This window comes from Emydura macquarii, unplaced genomic scaffold (assembly GCF_026122565.2).
Source record: "Emydura macquarii macquarii isolate MOO-44397 ecotype Brisbane River unplaced genomic scaffold, CSIRO-AGI_Emac_v2 contig_2768, whole genome shotgun sequence".
In the NCBI taxonomy this organism is placed as follows: Eukaryota; Metazoa; Chordata; order Testudines; family Chelidae; genus Emydura; species Emydura macquarii.
In genome coordinates this window covers 44053332-44079743 of record NW_027132905.1, presented here as the reverse complement: position 1 = coordinate 44079743, position 26412 = coordinate 44053332, and the positions used below count along the sequence as shown (strand labels likewise).

The 26412-nt window shown below is 53.2% G+C and overlaps 1 protein-coding gene across 4 annotated transcripts in view; it reads right to left on the bottom strand.

Moving 5' to 3' along the window:
• NOC2L (NOC2 like nucleolar associated transcriptional repressor) overlaps positions 1 to 26412 on the bottom strand; it is an 81066-nt gene that overhangs the window by 33375 nt on the left and 21279 nt on the right. For all 4 annotated transcript variants that reach the window (XM_067567297.1, XM_067567298.1, XM_067567299.1 and 1 more), the window contains exons 12-15: positions 18276 to 18387; positions 9684 to 9797; positions 9104 to 9205; positions 3713 to 3856 (exon numbers count right to left, since the gene is read on the bottom strand). In XM_067567297.1, coding sequence (XP_067423398.1) covers positions 3713 to 3856; positions 9104 to 9205; positions 9684 to 9797; positions 18276 to 18387 — 472 coding nt within the window. The remainder of the gene's footprint in view (positions 1 to 3712; positions 3857 to 9103; positions 9206 to 9683; positions 9798 to 18275; positions 18388 to 26412) is intronic.

The window sequence follows — 26412 nt, the reverse complement described above, 5'->3', positions numbered from 1 at the left end:
GTCTAAAGAGAAACCATGTGCCCAAAGTCACATGCAGAGCCAGGGAGGGAACCAGCCTCATGGCTCCCAATCCAGTGCTCTCTCCCCACCAGAACACGCTGTCTTTGTTAAACATCCCACGGCACATTGCAGGACAACAGGGTCGCCCCATGTCCATGGGCAGGTTTCCCTCAGTGCTGCCCCCGTGGAGTGGCTGTGGTTCAGTGCTGTGGTTCAGCTCTTCAGTGAAGAGCCTCGGAAGCTGTCAGGCTGCCCTGGGGTGCAGGGGTTCAAGCGCTGCTTGCTGCTGCGGAGTGGGCGGCCAGCGAGCCAGGTCCACGCGCACGGATGGGAATTCCAGGCAGCTTTTGCTTTCAATTGCTCCTGCTGGCAAGGGGGAACGTGCAGTTGTTTTTGGCCTCCCTTTCCCCGCGCTCTCTGGCAGCGATTTGCTGATGAGAAGTGCCGCATGCATTGTGAGGCTGGAGGCAGGCCGGTGAACTCAACCCACACACAGAGGGGCACTGCAAGCCTTTCTCGGAAGCCAGGCCTCTGCGCTAGCTCAGGCCCCTACCCCTTCTCGAAAATCTACCCCATCTCTTCGCAAGGTGGTGCGGGGCAGCGCAGGGCTATTGTCCGCAGAGGACTCAGAACTGCTCTGCAAGTGCATGAAAAAGGCCATTCATCCCCTTCCCCCAGGAGCCCAGCACACGCCCACCACTCCCCCATTCCCAGAGGGTAATGCTGTTCCACTCCCAACAAGGTGCAAGCTGCACGGGCAACGGCTCATGCCTCTCCACGTAGCAGAGGGTGGCCATCACCCGTTCTGCTGGGACCATGGACATCCCTGCACAGCGGAGCCGAGCCATAAGCTGCTTCTGTCCCCCAAGGCACCGCCCGAAACTTGCATGGCAATCTGGCACCCCCCCACCCTTCCCAGGGCAGCTCACGTGCTACTGCTCCTCAGGCGTCAGCACAGAGCGACCCTTGTCCATTCTCAGCAGCTGGGCGCTGCAGGTGCGGCGCAGGCAAGATGTTAAGAAATATTATCTTGTTCTGATAAACGGGGCTGCAGCTTGAGCTGCTGGGAGCAAGCAGATAATTGCATCGTTGCTGGAAACCCTTTTTATTCAGCAAATGATCTCCCCCGGCCCCGCACCTCCCTGAGAGCCCCGGAGGCTGAAATCTCTGCCTCTGCAGAGCGGGTGGGTGGCCACAGCGTCGACTGGGGGGGAAGATAAATAAATTTTAAAAAAGCCTTGCTCCAGACGGGAAACCTAATCCCTTTGGCAATACAGTCCAATCCAGAACGGCATTTATAGAACCAAAGAATACTTAGTCACTTCAAAACCAGTTCCATCAGCCCCTTAATCCCAGAACAACGCCGCTGCAGCCTGGCGCTGATACACCAGGATTTGAAAGGATAATTTCCCTGCAGTCCACGCAGCTGAGTGTCTGAAGATAAATTAGTCTGCAGTGGAACTCCTGCTCCGTGCCCGGCTTGGTGCTAACAGGTGGAGCCTTTCCCAACGCAGAGCTTCAGCCGAATCCCATCAGCGCAGCATGGCAACCTCCAGCTTGCTCTGACCCCAAGGGCTCCTCTGGGGGATGCACTTCTCCTTTCCTGCCTGGAAGGGGAAGATCCCGCCCCAGACACCCACCACCGCAGATGCACAGGCTGTTAAGCTGCATCAACACAGAGCTACTCCAGGGCAAAAGCAAACAAAAATCTGTTAATGGGGGAGCATCTTGGGTTGCATTCAGAAGCTGCCCTGAGAAGCTGGTTTCAGAGCTGGGTTTGAAATGCTCCAGGACTCAGTGGTGAACGGGTTCCAGGAGAGGGTTGGGCCCAAGCAAGAAAGAAATAAAAATGAACAGGTTCAGCATGAGGGTAGCAAAGAGTTAAGCTGAATGTCCTGGCATTGCTTTCTTCCTGCCCCCTCTCTCTGGGGGCCTGGCTTTGAGCAGACAGGCTACAGGCCAAGGGGAGAGATGTCGGGGAGCAGCATCTCCAACACAACCCAGCTAAGAGGCCAGTGTGGGGAAGCTTGAGAATTTGGGGGTAAGAAGTAGGATTCCCACCCACCCCCCCTCGTCTTCCACAAACACGCAAAGCAGGTGTCAGCCTTGGTCAAGCCAGGATAGGAGGCAATTTCACCCCACAACGCAGAAAGAGACCATCCAAAGTGGCTTGCAGGCCCATACGCCCCCTAGACTCATGGACTCTAAGGCCAGAAGGGACCATCATGATTACCTAGTCTGACCTCCTGCACATCGCAGGCCACAGAACCTCACCCACCTGCTCCTGTAGGAGACACGGGACCTCTGGTCAAGTTACTGAAGTCCTCAAAACATGATTTAAAGACTTCGCGTTACAGAGACTCCAGCAGGGGAGACTCGCAGAACTTCTGTGTGGACTGCTCTTCTAATACAACCCCACATTAAAAGGCATGAGAAAGCAAGACCGCACAGGCTCAGAGGACTGGGATTGAGCTAGGGAGCTTCCGATCACTAGTTCGATGGTTCAAATCCAGCCCCAGCAGCCATGGGAAGCTGCCACCAACCACTGGCTGCCCGGAGCCTGTAAGAAATGAGCCGCTCCCTTGCTGGATGTCTCAGCAGGGAGGATGAGGCTTGAACAGGGCCAAGGAACTGAAGCTCGTCTGCACCGGGCCAGCTCTGTGCAGAGAGGGCTTTCAAGGTGGGCCGCTCCAGGCCATGGGCCTCACTCTGCTCCCGCTGAAGCGAATGGTGCTATGCCCATCAGAGCAAAGTTAGGCCTGTCGAAGCCCACCCACCCATCCCCTTCAGAACCATCAGCCCAGCCCCCTCCCTGGGCATTATATCCCCACTATCAGTCTTTTATTTTAAAGAAAATCCCAGCCCAGAAGCCAAAAGACCCCTCCCCCCCCATGCCGTCTCAGCAGCTGCTGCCTGTGCCAGGGTCGATTCCCCATAACGAGCAGAGGGGCCTCTGACATCTCAGGCACCTGCCTCCCCTCCATCTCCATGGCAGACTCGGGCCCACAGTTTAAATCAGGGCGACCCAATGCACGCTGGCTCCTCCAGGCCTCAGCGCTGGCCTGGCGGCTTTCCTCAGGGTCAAACACGTCGAGACGTTCACAAGCGACACGTGGCGGCTCAGACCGCCGATGGGAAAACGTCCCAGAGCCCTTCCGCCAACGGCCACAACACACTGGAGTACTGCTCGCACAGCCTGGAGCGTATTCATTTCCCCTGATTTTAGAGCCCTCTCTCCAAACAACGAGGATCTAACCGGGGCACTCATTTTACGAACACAAAGTACTGCAAATCAGCTGAGCGACAAGGGTAGCAGGTACCCAGGAACAATGAGCCAGCAGAGCCCCTCCTCTAGTTCTCACTCATCTAGGGTCTTCCACAGAGCAAGCAGCAAGAGACTTCTCCTTTAGCCAAGGAGAAGGCCAGCTGGTTACCACTGAAAAGGAGGGTCCCTAATAGGAGCACACATCTCTGTTATAAATAATAAAGGGTGTAATTTAGGGACTATGTTTTCCATGATGCTGTTGGCTGGGGAATTTCGCTAGCTACAGCAAAAGAGTCCAGCGGAGCCCACGCTGTTTGCAAACATCCAACCCGCCCCATGCATGCCCATTTCCATGACATCGCCCCTCTTCCCACCGCCACGCTCTCAACCCCAGCCGTGGAGTCTGTCTGTCTTTCCAGGAAGCCGAAACCGAAGTTGCAGACTCACCACAGCCTCCCTGCTGGCCACGCCGAAGGTGGCTTTCTGACGTCTGCTGGCGATGTAGGCAGAATTTTCCTGCAACTTCTCCAGGAGCTGCCGGATCGGCTTGCAGTAGTTGGCGACCTTGCATTCCTTCAGGAAAGATTTGAGCTGGAGGGAGAAGAAAGGGGGGCAGGCAGAAAATGAAAGACATGTAAGAGTTTCCATTAACTGATCCCACAAATAAAACTGGCTCTCTGTTCCCAACTCCAGAGAGAGGCAGCAAAGGGCTCCTCATTCCCTCTGTTCACAGCCACGGCCAAGCTACTATTCATCTCTGCCACCGTGATCCTTCCCCCTAGACACCCCAGGCTAGCCTAACAGATGTACCAACAGGCCAGATGTTAGCATGGAGTTCAGCCTGACCGCCTTGCTCAGAGACAGCTCCTGGCGTCTTTTATCACAGCTCGTTTCTGGAGAGGGTGTCTACACATCAGACGGGAAACACCTATACTCCTGAAACCAGAGCTTCCCGTTGCCACATAATTACAACACAACTGGTCCCTGCTCAGGCAAGAGGCAGGATAGGAATAGCAAGGCGGGACAGTGGGTCAGATAGAGGGGCATCGGCAGAGCTGGCGGGGGAACCCAGAACTGGAATACAAAGTGGGGGGGGTCAGATAAAGAGGCACTGGCAGAGTTGAGGGGTGGGGGGAGCCCGGGACTGGAATAGTATGGGGGACTGTGGGTCAGGATTGAGGTGCACTGGAAGAGTCATCTGGGGCGACGTTTGCACAATACCTGACTGCACCGCACTCAATTCTAGCCAACGCTTCTCGCATTTCCTGAGTGCAAACCCACACACAAAATCTGCAAAATGAACCTCTCTTGAGGACAACTGCGAGGCATCCAACCGGCCAATTATTTCCTCTGGGACCCGACGCCTTATGTGGAACCCTTGGGCTCCCAGCCAGCGCTGCTCAGACACCACAAACGCCACCGCCTGCCTGCGCAAAGACCCTCCCAGTCACTGAGGAGCTGCCCTTGCCTGCCTCTGGCCAGGAAATACACTTTGGTTTTATTAGACAATGAGGGTATTTTATTCCAACCACATCAAGATGCGTTTTTTGCCTGCAGCCTAAAAGCAGTCTGGTACTTGAACAACGCCCCCGCATCCCTCTCTCAACAGTCCCTCCTCCTCCCCCATGGCTCTGCACCCATTCTTTTACTGTTTGACACCCCCACCCCAAAGAAAAGCTGAATTCCGGTGTCCCGGCTGGCAAAGGGCTGCAGAAGCCGGGTGGAGAGGCTGACAAGTAGATTTTGTACCAGGTACATTACATTGCTTGCCAAATGCTCCCGTCCTGGGTAGATTAGAGCTCTCCAAGGCAGGCTCCTGGCCAGAGCCACACGCAAAGAGAAAAACACAAACACACACACACACACACACACACACACACACACACACACACACCGTCAGGGCTGACAAATGGCTAACTGTCAGGGAATCCAAAGCAAAGGGTGAAAGGCCAGTGGGTCGCTGCAGTGCACGTTTTGCCAATCGGAGGCCTCTGAGCTGAGAGTCGGGGTGGTCTAGCAGTGAGAGCAAGGAATAGGCAGCCAAGAGACGGGGGTTCTCATTCCAACTCTGCCACTGACTCTCTGAGGGGCCTTGGGAAAGTCACATAGCATCCCTGCCTCAGTTTCCCCATCTGTGAAATGCAGATCATTCTGTACCTGCCTAGCACAAAGAAGGGTTAGATCAGTTCATGTTCACAGACAGCTTGGAAGAGGTAAAGTAGGGTGAAGGGACTAAGTGCTGCATTGCCCAGCTGACAGCTCTGAGGAGCACCTGGGCTTGAGGGAGAGGGTTGTTTTACTCTGATTTCACACACCCATTATTCAGAGCGGGGCAGGGTCCCAAAGGCAGAACTGCAACAGCCACGCCCACGTCACCCTGAACAACAGGGAGTTTGTGAACTGCCAGAATTGAGGAGGAGGACGGGCTGAGAGGAGAGATCGGTTTGAGGTTCAGGCACTAGGCTGGAACTCAGGAGATCTGGGTTCAGTTCTTGGCTTCGCCACAGACTCTGTGACACTTTGGGCAAGTCACTTAATCTCTCTATACCTCAGTTTCCCCTCTGACTCTTTGTCTCGTCTAACTTTGGGGCAGGGATTGTCATTCACTCTAAGCATGTCCAGGACCAAGTGGAATGGCCCCCTGATCTCGGCTGCAGCCCGCAGATGCTACCAAGACACAGATCATAAATCTCCAGTTGAAGAACTCGGTATTGAGAAGTCCTGCCTGAGGAGGAGAGAGAAAGGGAGGGAGGCGCCCCTCTGCCAGTCCCACGAACTGGATCACACAGGAGGTGGGTACCACTGTGACCGAGAGGAGACATACCTGCTCGGTGCTGAGTCTCACATGGTGCTGCAGCAAGAGCCAGTCGTTGGCTCAATCTCACTACACACGTGGTGAATCCTCTCCCATCACCCGAGAGCAGGTTCCTCCCTTGCATGCCTGCACTCTCCTCCTCCTCCCCCCACTCTGCACAACCCTAGTTTCCCCTTCAGGCCCAGAAAGGACAGGGTTAACGAACATTGCCTGCCCTCTTTCTGAAGAGGTGCTTAAAAATCAGTCAGTGAAACTGTTTTTCTCCCTGCTCATATGCCCCCAACTCCCCCTAAAATATGTATCTTTAGAGGGGCTGCATATTTATCTTCACCGAGGGATGCATTTGTCATTTTATTTATCTCGCTGGATCCCCGCAGCTGCAGCTCCAGATCCATTTCATCCGTTGCGATCTACATTATCATTTTTCTCTCGCTGCAGAAGTGTCACCAGAAATCCCGCCAAATCTCAAGCTCTATCTGTGCAGTTCAGCGCTGTGTGTTCACTCCCTCCCCCCCCGCCATCCCATCCCCCCCACACACATTCCCCCACTATCTGCCTTGGATATTAATGAGAGGTAATGAGATCTCACGCCAGCTCTGGAGACAGCTCAGAAGGCTGGAGCAGACAGAGAGGAAGAAGAGAGTGGGTGAACATGCGGGTGCGTGTGTCTCCACTTTGCCAAATAGCACAATTGTATCTTCCCAGAATAAGAGAAGCCAGGGTGTGAGCGTGAGAGTGAGAGACAAGCGATGTCTCTCACCAGCTCCCAGCTAAGCAGCCCGGTGATTGAATCTGTCAGCCCGCCAGCCTGCCACACCAAGGGTTTACACCGACCGAGACCACAGCAAAAAAAACCCCGCTCTCCTTACTGGAAACGACGCAGGGAGCTATAAATGGTCCGAAGCAGCTGGGCCTGTGTGTTCCAGGCAAACCAAACCAACCCCGAACCGCTGACCCAAAAATAAAGGAGCCAGAGCAGAGGGGACGGCTAGAGTGGCAAGAAAACATCCATCGCTCCTGCCTGGCCACAGATGATGCTCTCCCCTCTGAAGGCCAACCCTCACCCCTGGTTCTGCTGGCTGTCCTCTTTTCCCATGCCCACGCTGTCTGGTGGGCTAGCAGGGGGCTAGGGAGGGGGACAAACAGCCTCCTCCAAAGTCAGTGTTGATTCTCGCCTGAGAACCAAGCAGCAGGGGATGCTCCAGGGCAGCCAGCCCGGCACTTCCTCAGAAGAGTGCTGAACCCTCACCACTGCCATCAGCTGCCTCCCCCATGTCACCCCCATGGGCTGGGCAGAGCCTTTGAACACCCCCCCCCCCCGCCCCCTCCAGCCTGCTGGCTCCACTTCCCTTTGATCTGCCCTCACACTTCCTGCTTTCCAGGCGGTAAAGTTCAGCCTGGAGTCGAGGAACCCGCCCTCTGCCAGCTGGAATCCGACCCCAGCCTCAAGGCATTAGGAGGGGGTGAGCTCATCGGGAGGGCAAGCATCAGGGCGGAGGGATTTTTGCCACTGACTGGAGGCGTCCCAGAGACGCGGCCTGCATCCCGGGACCTCCGCTTTTGGGAATGCAAACCCAGTGACCAGACCCAGCACACACCCCCGAGGCCGTGGTTAGTGGTGACCACACAGGAAATCAACAGGCTGTTCTGTCCGGGCACTCTGTCACCCCACACTGCACGGAAAGCGCTAATCATCTGCAGCAAGACAGGCTAGCATGTGGGGTGTTTGGAAGCAATAGGGTGCTCGGTGCCAGGGGGCTGTGGGACACGCTCCGTTCCAGCTCCAACGTCCTCAACAGCCACGGGCTGAGAGCAAAAAACTTCGTGTGTCTCTTGTTCATCAGTAAATGAACAAAGGGAAGCGAGCCTGGGAGTGCTCTCCTCGCCCAGAAGGGCCCAGAATTGGAGATCAATTGGAGCATCTGCAAGGGCCTAGCCAGATTGCAGGGACCCAGCCCCACAACCACATGCCCGGCAGGTACTGGTCTGCAACACTGCAGCCAGGAATGGATACACCTCCCAAACGGCCAATGGTGCCCATGCTGAAACGTCACCTCCAGGTCAGCCGGAGGTGTCACAGCAACGAGACGCATGGACACACTAGCCAATGGTGTCTAAGCAAAGCAGGTACTGAGCAAGGTGAGGGCAGCAAATCTAAGCCAATTCCCATACGCCACCCATCAAGCAGGAGATAAAAAAGGGAGTCCAGGGGGTGAAGGGGAGAGAGGTCAATGCGTTCACTGAGCCAGGAGCTAAATTTAACAGTTCATAACCAGGGACTCTCTGCTACCTAAATACAAGCCATCTGGCTACCTAGCCACACCAGGCAGGTATTGGCTACCACATGCAAATCCACAGGCACAACACTGATCAGAAAGCAGTGCTGTTTGCAGGCAGGCCGGGAGGAGCGGCAGCAAAGCAGGGTTTGTTTGCAGGGGGACAGGGAAAGAGTACAGCTTCGCGGCCCGGGGGTAAGGGACCAGGGGGGGGGACCATATGTCATGCTGCATGTGTGAGGGGACGGGGTGTGTGTGTGTTATTTTGTGGTGGGTGGGTGGATGAGGGGAAAGAGCACCGGTTCAGGGGAAAGGCTGGAGAGGACAGCCCCATCTTGTGGTGGGCGTGTGAGGGGCTGTGGGGCAGGGAAGCACGCCACCTCACGAGGCACCGCTACCAACTCACGCCTGCTCAGGGAAACGTGCCACCATGCTGCAATTTAGACGGATCTAGAGCACCCGGAGAACAACGTGTATTCATTAGTCATGAGGACACATCTGCAGTAAGGAGATGTCCCTTTGTACTGCTCCCCACAGAAAAAGTGAAATACAGAACCTCTTCCTCACCCACCCTCCTCCTCCTGGAGACTCCCACAGCCCCCGAATGAAACCAGGGCCCAAAACATCTGGAGAACTATCAAGGGAAGTCGCCACTGGGAGAGGACAGAGACACCCTCCTACCAGCTGCTGGCACCGTTTCAAGCCCACCCCAAATTCGCACAGCCCTGGCCCAGGAAAGCGCCTTACCTGAATGACAGTTGGCAAGGTGAGCTCTGGGAACCCGATGCTGTAGGCTTGGCCATGGAGATATTCCAGCGTCAGATCGTACAGCTGCTCGATGAGGCCATCCTGGGGGGTGGAGGAGTTAAAAACAATCAGATAAAACCCAAGCCCCAAGCCTCCCGCACTCTGCCCTGGCCCTGAACTCTCTAGGGCCAGGTCTCTGTGCCACTGGGGTCCTGGGGGTGGAAGGGAAACAGACGGGGGTGCTGGGACGTGACCTATGCCCATGTGAACATCTCTCTTAGTGCAGGGACCACAGAACTAGCCATCTGATGAGGTGACAAAGGACGCGCTGCTCATGCCTTCTTGTGCCTCTGTCACCCCAGCTAAACCGGGTACAAATTCCACGTGGAATCTAAAGGCATCCGAGCTGGAGAAACAAGCCCATTACAAAATCCACCCCACAAGCAACACCAGTGACTTCAAAAGGAGTTGCCCTAAGGATTCGTTGCGCTCGCCCTGCACTGGGCATTACAGCAAGAACGCTAGGGTGGAAGGCAGAGGCAGAGAAGTTCCATGGGACATGGAAGGGGTTTCCACATACCCGGAAAGCCTTCTCCTGCAGGTTAGCGTTGGACAGCTTCAAGATGACAGCGAAGTTAATGGGCTTGGCGCTCATGCGGCCTGGCTTCTTATTGAAATCCACTTGCTGGAAAATCTGCAAACACAAGACAATCCGGTGTAAGGATGATAAAAACCCGTAGCGGGTAGAGAGAGAGAATAACAAACAAGACGACAGCCTCACTGAAACACCTCTGGGCCGGGTCCGAGATCAGCTGACATCACTTGCAAAACTCCCATTGACTTCGATAGCGCAGCCGTATGAGCGTAAACTACTTTATAGACAAAACCAGGCAATGCTTCTCCGAGGCAGGGAAGCATTATCCCCATTGCACAGATGGATAAACTTGGGCAGAGGATAAGTGACTAAGCTAAGATCATACAGCGTCACTGGCAGAGCTGTGACTACAACCCAGAAATCCTGACATCCCCCCCATTCCCTTGCTCTAACCACTAGTCTGCATTTCCTCCTAAGTATCCTATTCCCATTCTTGGCAGATGGCAGAGCAAGTCTGGGATCAAACGTCTTGTCTGGCTAAAACTTTGGAGACCTGCATGTGAAAGATGCTACAGGAACATGGTGTCCAACGAAAACCATCTTACACAATCAATCAGAAGTTTACTCCTAACAGCTGAGCTTTGAAAGGTCAAACAAAATAAAGCCCAAGAATACTTTCAAGTGGCGCCTTACAATAACGGGGTTCTTTACCGACAGCAAGCCTAAGCACCGTGTTTTAGTGGACACGGACAACCCACATTTTAATCCTTTTTTTCCCCCGCCCCCCCTGAAACATCATCCCAATTTTTTCTATGGAGCAGAAAGGCCAGTCAGTCCATTCCACAAGCACCCCTGACCATCAGGGGCTCCCCTTTTGTACACTGCACACCACGGCAGCAGAGGCTGCTGTGTCAATCACATCCTGGCCTTGAAACAAGGGAGGAGGCGCCGATGATCCTCTGGGGCCACAACCGGTTCCCCCAGTTAGACACACAGGGGGGAAAAACTGGTCCCCTTCCAGGTGCAGAGCAGTGGCCACACGCTCTGCGGATCCAAACAAAGGCCCAGCACAGGAGAGCTCTGGCAGCCTTTCTGGAACTCCAGTGCACGGGCCTGCAGCGTCAGAACGGCAGGCTTTGGGCTTCGGATCGGTCCTTCCAGCGCTTGCTTAAACATTTTTTAAAAGGCAGACGTCTGAGGCGGCATGAGAAGTTTGGTTTTACTTAAGAAGACGACCTGTGAAACTTTAGCCACTGTAATTGAGGTCAAAGATACTCCACTCGCCCACCCACTATACCTCGGGGCAGCGTCCCAGCTTTGCTGGAGGCCTGGAATAGGGATCAACAAGAATCTCTCTTCTAAGCTTTCCAGAAAGGTCACTCTCAGCAAGGAGAGACGCTGCCTTTCGCCGAAATCTTCTGGAGGCCAAACAGCTTTCCCCGGAGTCCCTTCTGTATCCCTGCTGCCCGGTGCGTGTGTGTGTGTGTGTGTGTGTGTGTGTGGGGGGGGGGGGGGGGGGGGGGGGGGCGGCCCTGCCCCGTCCCGAGAACCGTGTTATACTCAGCACACTGTACATGGGTTTTTCTGTGGGGTGGGGTTTTGCCACTGAAAGGGGCCGATATCAGCCAGGGACAGGGATCAGCAGTGTCTGGCTGCCCACCACGTGCCTTTGCCCTGCCTGAAAGCTGCTCCCCCTCAGGAACAAGACAGCAGCTCACTCCTCATGGGCCTTCAGTATTTTTGCGGAGTCAAGTCGGCGAGACAGTTCAGGGAGGGGGATACTTGTCCACGAGTCCAATTAGCAAGAAGTCTGATTTCAGAAAAGCCAGACAATAGGTGCTAATCTTCCATCACTCCCAGGCAATGTGCAGAGAGGCACTATCAGGGCCGAAGCATAATTTTTTCAAGCCCAGTCCAAACTTGTAACACGGGCCCCCTCTCACACACATACCCGTGGGGGTTGCAGCCTGGGCCGGGCCACCCAGGGCCTCCGGGCCACGGTAAAGTGTACCCCCCCAATGCCGTATCCCACCTCCAGCTCAGGTCCCCCCATATTTAGCAGTCTCAGTATATTCTCCTCCTGAGTTGAATCCCCCTCCCCTCCGCCTTGGGGATTCCCTCTCTCAAACACCAACCACGAGGGGCTGCGCTCTACCAACAAGCAACCCCTGCCTGCTCCTGCTCCGCCCCTGCCGTGGGACTGCCTCGCCTTCGGGATGCACCAGAACCCAAGCAGCATTGGGAGTGGGGGCAAGGGACTCTGGGTGCTAAGGCAGGAGGCCCCAGTTCACACGGCTGCCCCCAGGCCAGAAACCCACGCAGTCAGCAATCGATTCTGTGCATTTGATTTATCAGGCCGGGTTATTTGGAAAGGAGGGAGGGACGAGCTCGGTGGCTTGTGAAAACAAAGAGGCCCGCTCCAGGGAATCGATGCTATAAACCTCGTTATGCACAATTATTTCTTTGGCCAAAACAGCAGTATTGATCCCCACGGTCAGACGCATTAAAGCGAAAGGCGTCGGGCTTTGTGGGACCGTACATGCCGGCGGCCGAGCGGGGAAATGCAGACAGACGTTTCGAGGCACTCGCGGGGAGGAGGGCGGGGGTGGGCGCCGGAAGACGATAAGAGCATTGGCCAGGCGGAAGGGACAGAGGCTAATGACAGGGCTGGAAGGGCGGGAGAGGCGCAGTGTAGACAACCGGGGCCAGGCTGGAGAGAACACACGGGGGGACTAGAGGGCCAGAAAAATGACAGGCCACCAATCTGGCTGAAGCTGGGATAACATCTGTTAGCCAGAGGAAAGGACACAGCAATCTAAGGCGGCGGGGGAGTGGATCATCTGGCTTACATACAGGGGTCACTCATTTCTACATCTCAGCGTTAGAGGTCCCATTAAATATACACTTATGTGTGGTACTCACTGCCAGCACAACCCCACAACGGCAAATCTATGGCGCTTCCATTCCCAGCCACTTCACAGCAACCCCCGCCACCCCATCCAGTGTCCATTACCTCCGACTTCTGCCTCTGCCCAGCCGCGCACATTCTACGGCCGGTCCTCCAGAGCGAGGAGGACTCTCCCTGCCCCGGCCAACCCCAAGCCTCATCCCAGGAGCACAGGCTCCTGCAGGGGCTCGTCTCACATGTGTACGGTCACCTCTCCCCAGTTACAAGCTCTGCCGGGCAAGGCACAAATGGGTGGCACGCCAGTTGTGGTGACAGATGCCCGTCTGCTGGGAACGAGACGGAGGAGAAATGTATCCTGTAGGACATTTAGCAGGCTGCTGTGTTCGCAGTGGATAGGGACTGGGAGTCAGGAAGCTTACAGCATGCACCCTTCAGGTGTAATCTTGAGCAAGGCACTTCTGCCCTCTGTGACTCAGTTTCCCCTAGATGCATAGCAGCAACAGTGGTGCCCACGCCATTGAGCAGAGCTTCAAGATCCATGGGTGAGAAGTGCTGTATAAACGCCCAGTGTTATTGCTGCTCAAATGATCCCTGCGAATATCCTTGCAGACACAATCGACCCCCCTCTCGTCCACACCCACCAGCAGTGCGTCCTGAGCCCCTGGAGAGTCCCACCCTAGCATGCTGCACAACTGGGATAAGACTCTCACCATTCAAATGTCAGTGGAGTGAAAAACTCCTGCCTTTCTAAGCGTGGGAGGTTAGCCCTCTCCGCCACCCCACCCTCATGGAGGAGAAGCTAATTTTAAATTGGCATGCCACGCCTCCCCATGGGGAGATTTCCACCCTTGTTTACCCACACTTGCTTTACAGCGGTTGAGCCGCCAATTCTCCCGTTGCAGAACCTAATCACAAAATAACAGAAGCACCAAAAAGGCATCAGGATCTCATGACCTGCAAAGGGGAAGAATCCAAAAAGCTGTTCCCTTCAGCCCCCTTCTCAGATTCCTCCTCTCTCTTCCCTTCCCCCCAAAAGGTCATTTTGCAAAGCTTCCCTCCCACCCCCCTCCTGGAAAGCAGAGATGGAGAGGACATGTCTGATTGCCTGCAAAGGGAGGGGGGGGGGGAGGGCGTGGAGAGCAGAAGCCCTTGTCAAGATGAATCAGGGAGCCAGCTCTCATTTACAGTGGCAGGGGCTTGGGGAATTCCTGTGCCTAGAGGAATCGTGCAAACATTCAATCTGCCATCTCTGGAAGGCTCGGAGGTGACAGGGGTGGTGAAGGAGGGGGAGGCAGTGAGTGCTGGATTTCCTTGATTGCATTGGGGGGAGGAGAGGGGGAATTAGCATGATCAACACACACACACACACACACACACACACACACACACACACAGCTCCAGAGAATCTGAATTCTGGTGCCACGCAGAGATCGCTCCCTGCGGGTGCTCACTAGTGTACAGTCAGTGTACGCACAAAAAAATGGAGTCATGAACTCCAAAACTAGGCCTTGAGATCTTACCTAGGGGACTCTCCCATCCCCCTGATGTGGAAGCTGGGCTTAAAATGGATCTTGGCACCCTGGAGCCTGACTGGAGGTTCGCATGGGGCACCCACATGTCCTCAGGCCAGACCAGACCAGTTAAGTCACGGTTGAAGTTGAGGGCCTACAAGGATGGTCTCGTCATTAAGGAACTGGATTGGGACTCAAGAGATCTGGGTTCATTTCTCAGTTCCGCCACAGACTCCCTGTGTGATCCTGGACAAGTCACTTAACTGCTCTGTGCCTCGGTTTCCCCACCTGTACAATTGGGATAACGCCTCCCTACTTCACAAGGGATGGGAAGCATTGGGAAGGCAAATGTGTTTGGGATTCTGAGTTGCTTGGATACTATCGCGACGAAAGACAGAGGAGCATGGAGGAGGAAAGAGACTGAAAGGACAGCTCTCGGAGACTCGATGGGAGTACCTGATGGATTATTTGCCGATGCTGGGGAGGGGGGCGCTGGCTGCTGGGAGATTAGAGAGGTTTGCTGCATTGCAATCATCTTATGTTTGTATAGGGAAGGCAGCGTTTTGAATAAGCACCCAGATAACACCCCCTTCCCCCCCCAAACACCGCCACCTGGAAGAGCTAAGCCTGAGCAGTGCGCGTGCACGCGCGCACACACAGACACAGTCCCCAGCATCGGATGCGGTTGGAGGCTTGCGGAAGCCAGGAGGAAGCTCAGTGTGCAGCGCGGTAACGTCTGGCTAGAGCCTGATACAGCTTGCCGCCGAAGCGGTGGTGGCTGGGGAGGAGAGGGAGGGGGGGAAAAACACTTTATCTCCCGGAGCCTGAGAAAAGCAAAAACAAGCATGCAGAGCAGCGGGGAGATGTCCCTATCGCTCCGCCAGGCTTTCAGGGGCTCCGAAGAACAGACGGTGAGAGGAAGGAAAGAGGCGAAGCGCAGAGCAGCCCACCAGAACCAGGGAGCAGCAGGGGGGGCCAGAGCAGAGTTATAAACAGCGCTGGCTCCCACTGCCTGAGAGGATGTGGTTTGCGAAGGACGTTTACAACAACACGAAACCGCAAGAGCCTTTGCTGCAGCAGAACCTGATTAGCATCGAGCCTGGGGTTGTTTGTTCGAAAAGCCTCATCCCGCTCCAGCCTCCCCCTCTTCCTCCCCGCGCACTGACCGCCAGGGCTCTCACCCGGCCCCTGGGGCCAGTGGGCTCGGGAATCACCATCTCAGCGCTTGGCCCTCTCTCAGCGGCAGAGGAGGAAGCGCAGCGAGGCGCAGGGGAACAGGGGTCGGTTCGTTAGTCTGCGGGAAGGGAGGGGGAGCTTTCGCTGGGGGCAGCGTGAGGTGCTGACCGTTTGGGGCTAAGAACGGGCTTTGCTCGCAGGAGACTATTTTAAGCCGCTTTTTAGGTTTAACCGGCTTTTTTTGAAGTATAATCTGTTGGGCAACTGCTCGGGATGTTTCTTTTTTTTTCACTGGGGAAGAGGTGGCTCATTAATTATATGTAGCACGGCGTTGCCGAGGCAACCCACCAAGATCAGGCCCCGATTGTGCTCAGTACTGTACATGCAGAGTGAGACTGTCCCTGCCCCCAAAGAGTTTACAGTCTAACTCAGGGGTTCTCAAACTGGGGGTCACGAGGTTTTTGGGGGGGGGGGGGGGATCACGAGTTGTCAGCCCCCATGCGTGCCTGTAAGGATGGCATGGCATGGGGGAGGGTCATCACTTTTGTGGGAGGAAGGGGTCGTCAAAGCCGGAAATATTTTCAAAGGGGGTCCCAGCAAAAAAAGTTTGAGAACCCCTGACAAAAGGCAGGATTATTGCCCCCATTTTACAGGTGGGAGGACTGAGTTATAGATAAATTAAGTGATATGGGGAGTCCATAGCGAAGCTGGGAATCAAACATGGATCTCCCAAGGCTTGCTCCAGTGCCCGAACCACCTTGGGCTCGGGGGACCAGGAAGGAGAAGCCTGTGGCTGAACCATCCCAAACCCACGACCATCCATCCAAGGGATATTCAGTGGGCCTAGGTGAAAGCAATTTGGTAGATTCGATCCAGGTCACTGTTACAGAAGCCAACCCCAACGCTGGTGCTATCTGGGCCCCTGGCTGGCAGCCTGGAGATGCCAAAGCCTGTCCGCACCATGAAGAGCAAACCCTTTTACCACACTTAGAGGTGGCCTCTGCAGCCCAGGTGCTTGGCCTGATGTTGCCTCTGCTGGGCCTATTCCGTGGACAGTGGCCTTCAGTCTCCAGGGCTGACAGTTCTGCCCCAGCATACACACAGAGCATCCATCCAAAGACAGCGAGAGAGGAGCCTATCAATGGTGCTCCTCTGATTGGAAACTGCGGCTCTTTTAACACGAAGACATCCCCCCTCCCAGGTCACCACCTGCTCTCTTGTCCCTAGAGGGCCCAGAGCTGAGAACAGAGCTCAAGTCTCTGCTTGGAGCTATTTTAAATGCAGATGCGAGAGTTACCCAAACTCAAGTTCTCCCTTCGGTTAGTTCAGGTTCATTGCCATTGACATTTTGGTTGCATTCATGTGATGCATCCGATGGCATCTAGCAGACAGCTACGTTAGTCACTAGCCAATACCGAAGCCCAGCTGAGAGGAAAAAATGTGAAGGAAACCGAATTCTGCATATTAACTTTTAGATGGAACATCATTGACATAAAGGATCGTTCACACAAAGTCTCTGGGGTATGGACTAATGGTCACACTTAACATTAAGGTTACACATTTCTAAATAGCTCTCAAAGGGTGAATAGGCAAGTGGCATCTCACAAACATGCAGCAGGCATGAGTAGAATAAGCACATCACTTAAAGGTGCTGTAAATCAGTAGTTCTCAAGCAGGGCTACGCGTATCCCTGGGGGTATGCAGACTTTTTCCAGGGGGTACATCAACTCATCTAGATATTTGCCTAGTTTTACACCAAGCTACGTAAAAAGCACTAGCAAAGTCAGTACAAACTAAAATTTCATACTTACAAAATGAGAAAGCAAGCAATTTTTCGGTATGAGACACTATTTGTATGCCTGATTTTGTAAGCAAGTAGTTTTTAAGTGAGGTGAAACTTGAGGTATGCAAGACAAATCACACTCCTGAAAGGGGTACAGAAGTCTGGAAAGGTTGAGTACCACAGCTATAGATAGCCACCTATTAATTTGTTAGACTCTCTAACAATTAAACACATATGAATCAAGTATAAACTATTTATAAATGTGTCCTTAATATAAAAAGCGCGACTGGATTTCAGCAATACGCTCCTGGCATTTCAACCCAGTTCTAGCCAAGAAGAATGTAGAAAGAGCCAACCCCCTGAATTCATATACCCTTTCACACCCACATTTTGGAAAGCCTGAAACCCAGATCCAGGCTTTGCAACTTAAGTCCAGCTCTAAGAGCAAGAGACAAATGTGAAGTTACATCCCCAACCTGCTAGATGGGGCATCTTGGACAGACCAGAGGATGCAAGTCCAGTGCTGGGCTATAACGTAGTTGAACAAGGCTATAATTAACCACTGGAACAACTTACCAAGGGTTGTGGCAGATTCTCCACCACTGGCAATTTTAAAATCAAGATTGAATGTTTTACTAAAAGATCTGCTAGTTTTAAACAGAAATTAGTTCAGGGAAGCCCTAAGGTCTGTGCTAGGCAGGTCGGGGTAAATGATCACAATCGTCCCTTCTGGTTTCATAGCCAGAATGGGACACCCACAGCCTCAGTACAGACAATTCCTTTCACCAACACAATACACAGCGTCTGCTGGAGGTGGGGACACGCACTGGAAAGGGGAGAAACGATGAGAATTCTGCCAGGATGGCGCAGTGTTACCAATACTGTATCAGCAGGCTGTGCTATGCATCCCCAATTCTGCACCGCCTGGGAAAGGGCTAACTCCCATTTGGAAGCTGTCACAGAGACGCTTCGCGCCCAGCAGGCCTCAGCAGTCAAGGCAGCCCCCGAAGCTGCAACGTAGATGGTGAAAGTTTAACCCTATTGATCAACCGTGCGACCCAGTGTATGTGACGCTGCTGGCTGTGGCAGCAAGTGGGCGAGCAAGCATGCAGCAGGAGGATCTGTTTGCAGATGCCAGGGAGAATGCGTGTTTATACAGCTTTTGTCTGTTGCTGTCAGATGAAGGGGAATGGATTTACCTCCAGGATGAAGGGCAAAACCGGGATGAAGGTCCGGGTGTTCTCCGAGAGCAGCGTGAGGGCCCGGATGCAGTGCATCCGCAGGGGGTAGAAACGAGCCGTGGGCACCAACCTGGAGAGGAGATGGAGGGAAGGTCAGTAGGGAAATCAAACCTACAATCTTTCTTCAGCGCTGAAGTCACAGGCCTCTCCCACTTGAGCTGAAAAGGCGAATTAGGTTAGCCCTGAGTAGCAGGCTGTCAGAGCTGCTCAGGCCAGCCAACAGAGGGAGACAAGATCTCATGCACTACGCCAGCATAGGACACAAGGATTTCAGCTCCTTGTTCAGCTGAAGCCTCATTCTGCTCTCTGAACACCCCAAGTTCTTGCAACCAGGATCCCAACACCTCTGTTTCCTCCTTCTAGATAATCTCACGCACCTACGGACCTGCTGCTGCTGCCCCTAACTGCATCATTCCCCATCCCCCCACATCCCAGCTGAACAGTTAGAAAAGGGACAAGAACCGGGCCCAGCACAACAGGGCCTGTATCTCCGACAGGAACCTCGAGGAGCTACGGCAATACAAATGGCAGCAGGCCAGCACAAAGAACCCCAAAGGAAGAAAGGGTGCAGCTTCCAGCACTACCTGTGTGCCTTGTACATAAAGCCGAGGTTTGCTCAGGCCTGTCCACACTACCATGGCTCTGGTTAAGATTCTGTCACAAGTATTTTGAGTAGAAGTCAGGGACAGGTCGCAGGCAACAAACAAAAGTTCACGGAAGCCTGCAACAGGGTCCAGAAAAGAACTAGATTCGTTCACAGAGAACAGGTCCATCAATGGCTATTAGCCAGGATAGGCAGGGATTGCTGCTTGCCAGAGGCTGGGAATGGCTGGGATGGATCACTTGATGATGACCGGTTCTATTCATTCCCTGCAAAGCACCTGGCATTGGTCACTGTTGGAAGACAGGATACTGGGCTACAGGGACCATTGGTCTGACCCCGGATGGCCCTTCTCATGTACTAAAAATATCCTGGAGGGGAAAGACAAACAGCTGCTCCAGCCCTGCTGTGGTTCAGGGGGCCCCAGGGCTGGCCCAGCCCCAGTCTGTTGCTCTGGAGGGCCACTATTTCAGCAGCTCCAGGGCTGACAGCTGCTGCAGCCCTGCCCCAGAAGTAGTCCGGGAGGTCCTGGAAAGTCATGGAATCCGTAACCTCCCAGAGAGGATCATATCCTTAACCATGGCTGAAACCCTGCTACCGAGTGCGGCTGGGACTTCCCGCAGCTGCTCCCTTTAGAGAGGTGGTGTGTGTGTGACGATAACACAGGAGGCAACAGCCCAATTGCTCTCTGGCTCAGCTCAGTTCGTAATTCACTTGTGCTTACGCAGCACCTTCATCCTGGGATCCTCCCGCTTCCACGGCAGCCCCGTTTTACAGGAGGGGACACAGAAGTGGAGTGACTTGGCCAGCACCACATGAGTGAGGGGCAGAGCCGGGAATAAAGAAACTGTCTCCTCTGACTCCCAGACCATCTCCTTTAATCACTAGGCGGAAGCCTCTGAGCCACCAGCCCCAGGGCGGAAGTCCACTTGCTGTGAATGAACTGCACCTAATACTGATGCTTTTAGCGCTAAGAAAGGTGCTTTTTAATGCGGTGCCCAGAGAACACTTGGATTCTGAGAAGTGAACCCCCCCCAAAAAAAAGAGACCACTGAGCAATGCAGCAGAGAGAATCTGCATCACCGGGCACCATAAATCACCCCCTTTCCCTCCCCTGCTTCACCAAATAGTGAAATAATTATCACTGGATCCATTATGGAAATAAATCTACTTTGCACCCGCATGCTGGCACCACTGGAGATGACGAAAGCCTTCCTCAGGAATGAATTGATCGAGGGATAAACCTGTTAAAGGTATAGATTTATTGTAAACCCAGACCATTAATTTCAGTGCGCTCCGCAGAGCAGCAATCAGCCTACCCTTCCCGGGGCTGGGATGGAGGCGGAATGAGAAACGCAGCAGGGCTCCAGGGTACGCTGGGCCAGGGGAGGGCTGGCTAGTCCCTCCGAGGTCCAGCCAGGCATCCTGTTCATGCCGTGCCTTCCCATGGCGAAGGGGAGTGCTCCCTGACCCGTCCCCCATCTCAGAATGCCTGCCCAGCTTCTCCCTGCAGGGCCGCGGGGCATGCACGGCAGGAAGTCTACGGCTTTACGAGGATGATTTTCAATGGGGCAGCCTTCTCCCGGTACTCCAGTGCCTGGAGAGCCTCTGCCCAGCCAACCCCACTGCACCCTTTTAGCTCTTTATCTGCAAGAGCAACATAAGCAGTCCCCTGGGCTGCCCCCAGGAGACCAGGTCCTCTCCCCTGCTTGCAGCTGGGCCGGCATCGCCTCTCCCCATTCAACCCTCCACTTTCCTTGGGCTGGATCCCATCTGCTCCCGCTCGTCTCTAAGTTCAAGCCGCGCTGGGTCCATTTCTCCAATGCGTCCTTCTAAATACATTTTTAATGTGTGTTATGCACCGGAGATGGGCTGGCGGAGGGGAGGGAGAGGGAATAAAAAAAAAAAAGAGGGAGCTAATTTTGATGTTAGCAGGCACCCCTCTGCTACTTGTTATCTTGTTTAAGCGCATTTGAAATTCTGCCTTGGTCCCTGCCTGGAGCAATACAGCTTCGACGGATGGTAATTTCTCCCCAGTCCCCTCCTGTAATGAGGTGTTCTAGCAGAAGGAACTGCACACCTCCCCGCACAACCCCTGCCCCCGCCTCCCTGCCCCATTTGTCTCTGCCTAGCAGCCCTTTTGCTGGAACAAAGCGCCACCTTCTGGTGGAAGGAAAGAAAAAGTAACAGGAGGAAATTGTTTTCTCCAGGTTTTCAGTATTATTTTATTTGCTCCCGTGCAAGACACAGGATGCTGAACCAGGATCAGAACACACTTCAGTTCCAGGAGAGGTGGAGCATGAATCCAGCAACCTGAGTACTACAAACATGGCACAATACAAGAGTAAAGAACGATAAGTCCAGCTAGTATACTCCCTGCCTCCTGCAAAGACGCCTGCTCACAGCCACCAGATACTCATCCATCCTAGATTTACAGTCGTTAATGCTAGTGGCCCCCACGCTGGTGGTAGATCATGGCCCTTCGGACATCCATGTTAAACTCCCCTTTGCACCCAGGTGGCACTGTGCCCTACCCAAAGGAACCCTGCCCAGATTCTCGTGAGACCTGCGCAGGTGTATTTCAGCCCTCACCAGTGTTCTTGGCAACCTTCTTTTGCCCAGGCTGAACAAGGTTTAATGATTAAATCCTCAGCGTCTCTAGCTCGACAGACTGACCCTACCCAGAAGAACGCCCAATGGATAGGAGGTTATTTCCCCAGAAGACAAGATTTCCTCGCGAAAGAGTCAGGGCTGGAGAAACAGGCCATAACCGGAATCCTTTCTTGGCTGTACAATGGCTTTAAGAATAAAACCAACCCAAGCAGCTGATGGGTGTGTACCTCTTAAAGGAACTGAAACGGACGAGCATTTGGGCTAAGATACCTTCACGCTTCCCTCCGCGTATTTGCCCTAGCACCATGTCATGCTCTGGGAGCAAGTGTGTAAGCAAAGAGAGCAGGACAACAGGGAGCACTTGTAATCAGTCCTCTTCTCTTACAGACTCTCTGGCCAGATCCTCAGCCAGTGCAACGGAGCAGTGCCACCAGAAAGGCTATGCCAATTTACCCCAGCTGAGAACCTGGCCCCTGTGTTTGAGAGAGAGTAAAAGACACAAAACCTATGAAAGCTAAATGGACTGGATCATTCCCCTCCCAGCTCCCCGGAGAGCCCCAACCCCTAAACATACACCAATCAGTAGCTGCCTCCCTCCACTGATTGAGATAATGATGCTGTTTGAAAAGATGCCTACGGCGTGTTGCAGTGCAGGAGACTCAACCAACGTCCCACCAGGGAATCCAACCGGCGTGTTTATGTTGCCCGGAAGGAAGGGGGTGAGAGGGCGTCCAGAGAAGCGTGCAGCAGCAGCAGCAGCCTCTCCTGAACCTGTTGCAGGCCCCTGCTGTTTCTCACGGGTACCCCCTGCATTGCGGTAGTACAGGCAGATCCCTGGGCTTCATTTCTGCTCCCATTTACACCTACCACGGCTCCAAAGAAGGAGCCCCAGAGCAGCCCGGTGCCCAGCCGCTGGAACTGCAGTGCTGAGTCTGGCGGCACAGCTGCAGCAAGGCGATTAAGGAACGAGACCCCATGATTTACCACGCTACGTTCTCTCTCTTTCCGGCAGGTTTGCTGACAACATCCACCCGCCCTCACAACCAGGCTGGCGTCTATCACAGGCTTGCTCACAATGGGACCTAACGCAGGATCCGTTCCCAGCTCCCTCCACCCCAAACCCACAGCACTGGTCAGGTGCTCGCTGCACATTACACCGGGAGCCTCTGTACAGCACAGATGCCAGCAAATTCTATTTGCTGCTCTCCCCGGGGCTCTCCCAATTCACCTTTCTGCGGTCCTAGACAGCTGATTTATCTGCCTGGACAGGTGAAAAACTGCCCGGACTTGTCTGCAGGACAATTAAAGCTCCACAACAGCAATGAGCCACTTGGGGCGAGGGGGGAGGTAAGCGAATCCTGACAATCATTTAAACCTGTTTATCTTCATCACCCCTGGGAGTTCTGAGACCTGCCCAGTGGCATTTTAAAGCGGAGAATCTGGTTACGGAGCTAACAGGATTTCAGAGCTCGCCAGAGTTTCAGAAAGTCATCCCGTGCCCGTTGTGGCCAGCAGTTTCAAAGCACAGAGTTTTTTTTTTTTCCTTCTCAAACTGGGAGGGAAGATGAAATCAAGTTCTCAGCAGGAAGATCCTTAAGAAGAAAAGAGGTCACACTTCTTCAAGCTCAGATGCTGCCAAACACCCGTAGAATCCAAATATCAACAGGGTAATGACTCCAGACAACAGAGCTAGGGAAGGACCTAACTGTGCCTAGATCCATACGACACGCCAGTGCCTGCAGCGCATAGAGAACACGTAGCAGGCTGCGTCCACACGGCGATGTGTAGCTAAACGTGTCAGGGAAAGGCTCTGGCAGAGGAGAGGCGGCAGAGAAAGGCTCCTTCCCCCGCCACTGGAGTCTCTCCCTGCAGCTGGGGAAGGCTCCAGCTGCAGGGAAGCAGTGGGACATTGCCCTGCTCAGAACAGCCGTGCAGACTGGGGAGGCCTGGCTTAGATGAGTGGAGAGCCATGTAGGTTATGAACTCGTGGGCAGACCCACACCCTTCACACATTTCTTTACTCTACTTGCCTAAGCCGGGCTTCACCTGATATTTGTATCCGTGCTGGAGGGCTATGCACATATGTAGCCTACATGCTGCTGAAAGACGCATCCAGGGTAGATGTCCCTAATCTGTAGTGAAATGGAATGGAACTCAAGGGAGCTGGGTTTGATTCCTGTCTCTGCCACCGCTTCCCAGTGTGACCTTGAGCCAATCACTCCATCTCTCCAAGCCTCCTGTGTAAAAGGGAAGGGTAATCCCTCTTTCGGCCCACCCTTGGTCTGCCTTGTCTACTTACACTGTAAGGTCTTTAGGGCAGGGACTGTTTCCTACCTCATGTCTGTACAGGGTCTTGCACAACTGGGCCTTCATCTCAGTTGGGACCTGCAGCCTCTACTAATGAATTAATGATTATTATGATTATTATACACCCACTTTGCTCAACTCAGAGTTGTTCAGATTTAAGAGCGATCCCAATATGAGCTGCAAAAAGCAGTGGGGCAAATTTATCCCTCGTGTGACTCCACTGACTTCGGCAGAGTTGCATTAGGATTAAATCTGGCCCATTATGCCTGTCGGATGTATTGAAGAAGACAAATAGTCTTCATGGGACCCTAGTTCTCCCGTCACACAACCGGGCTTTTCACCAGCATGCAAAGAAAAGAAAAGAAAAAAAATCAGAGGCTAATTACACTCAGAATCTCTGAAGTCAACAAGCCTTCAACCCCCCGATGACAGCAGCTGAGCTCTGAGATGCGGTAAGGAACGGACCCATTCGGGTGTTAGCTTTCCCTTCTCCAGGGAAATAAAAGGAGATCTATCACCTTTGGGAATAAAATCCTGCGCCGTAGCAACGCTGCCTCCTGCTGTCGCTGTTTTGGCCCAGGACAAGATGCGCAAATAAATACAAGGCTGTTTGGATCTCAAGATGCGCAAGCCAGAGCGCCCCATGCCAGTCTATGAAAACCTTGTGGCTCTCAACTCTCGGTCTCCCCTTCTGTGAGGTGTGAGAAACTCAGTCTTGTAATGGGGTAACGGAAAGAGCTTGTGCACATTTTTTCCATGCACGATCCTTCACAGCCACTGCATTGTTTTTAACGTGTTTATTTGCCCGCACAGTGGTTTTTGCCCACTGGCTGACTTGCGGGACAGTTCTAAGTGCAGCCATGCCACCTCAGTCCATGAGGCATCGGAGTCAATAAGCACTGCAAGGTTGGCCTGGGCCAGCAAGTGGATGGGGGCACATTGCTGCTGGAAGGGTTGTCAGTGACCATCTTTCCTTCAAGTACATACAAAAAAGTGCCTCTGCCCAAGCTAAGGGGCTCTGTGCTCCAAGAAAGGCAGTTCTGCAGAGAGAGAAGATGGAGGTCTTATCCTCTCACAGACACTGAGGGTCCTGTGACACTCTTTACACATGAAAAGGAGAGAGCACTGAAATCAGACCGAGACACCAAAGTTAACTCATGTCATTCGACTATGCTTCCTCCTACCCTCCCTGTCCTTTCAATAGGCTACAGTACAAGAAAAGAGATTATCCAAAATGGCTCGGGGACATCATAACCTCTAGACAATCAGAGCATAGGTCAAAATAGTTTTGGATTCAGAAGGAATCAAAAGGAGGCTGGATAGCCATCTGTCTTGGATGGTTTAGACACAACAAATCCTGCATCTTGGCAAGGGGATAGACTAGATGACCCTTGTGGTCCTTTCTAACCCCATGATTCTAAGGAACGGACTCATCATTTCAATAATCAAGGGGTTATTTGTGATCTCCACGGCTTGTTGGAAGTTGTTGTGTGCTCTTATGCTGCTGCTGGGTTCTACCCCAGAAGTGGCTGCATTTCTGCAATGGATAAAGTAACCCCGAAGTAGAGTTTATGATCCTGATCCAGTCAGTGCCCACAGATGTCAATGGAAAGATTCCCACTGAATTCTAAGAACATAAGAAGGGCCACACTAGGTCAGACCAAAGGTCCATCTAGCCCAGTATCCTGTCTTCCGACAATGGCCAGTGCCAGATGCTTCAGAGGGAATGAACAGAATAGGTGATCCATCCCCTGCTGCCCATTCCCAGATTCGGGCAAACAAAAGGCTAGGGACACTTCAGAGGATGGTTTTGCATCCCTGCCCATCCTGGCTAATAGCCATTGATGGACCTATCCTCCATGAACTGATCTAGTTCTTTTTTGAACCCTGTGATAGTCTTGGCTTTCACAACATTCTCTGGCAAGGAGCTCCACAGGTTGTCTGTGCGTTGTGTGAGGAAATACTTCCTTTTGTTTGTTTTTAAACCTGCTGCCTGTTAATTTCATTTGGTGGCCCCAAGTTCTTGTGCTATGAGAAGGAGTAACACTTCCTTATTTACTTTCTCCACACACCAATCAGGATTTTATTGGCCTCTATCACACCCCCCTTAGTCATCTCTTTTCCAAGATGAAAAGTCCCAGTCTTATTATTTTCTCCTCATATGGAAGCTTTTCCATACCGCTAATCATTTTTGTTGCCCTTTTCTGTACTTTTTTTTTCAGATGGGGCCAGATCTGCACCCAGTATTCAAGATGTGGGCATACCATGGATTTATAAAGAGGCAAGAGGATATTTTCGGTCTTATTATCTATCCCTGTCCTAACAGTTCCCAACACCATTAGTTTTTTTGACTGCCGCTGCTCATTGAGTGGATGTTGTCAGAGAACTATCTACAATGACTCCAAAATCTCTTTCTAATGGGCTTTTCCGTGATGAAGAAAGCAGCCACACTATGACGATACAGCGGCACAGAACCTTAGAAAGGCAGTAGCAGCCAGGGCTTATGTCCCACAGCAGGACTTCAGCACATACCAAGTGTTGATTCTGTTAAGGGGGCACTGTGTTTAAAGAGCA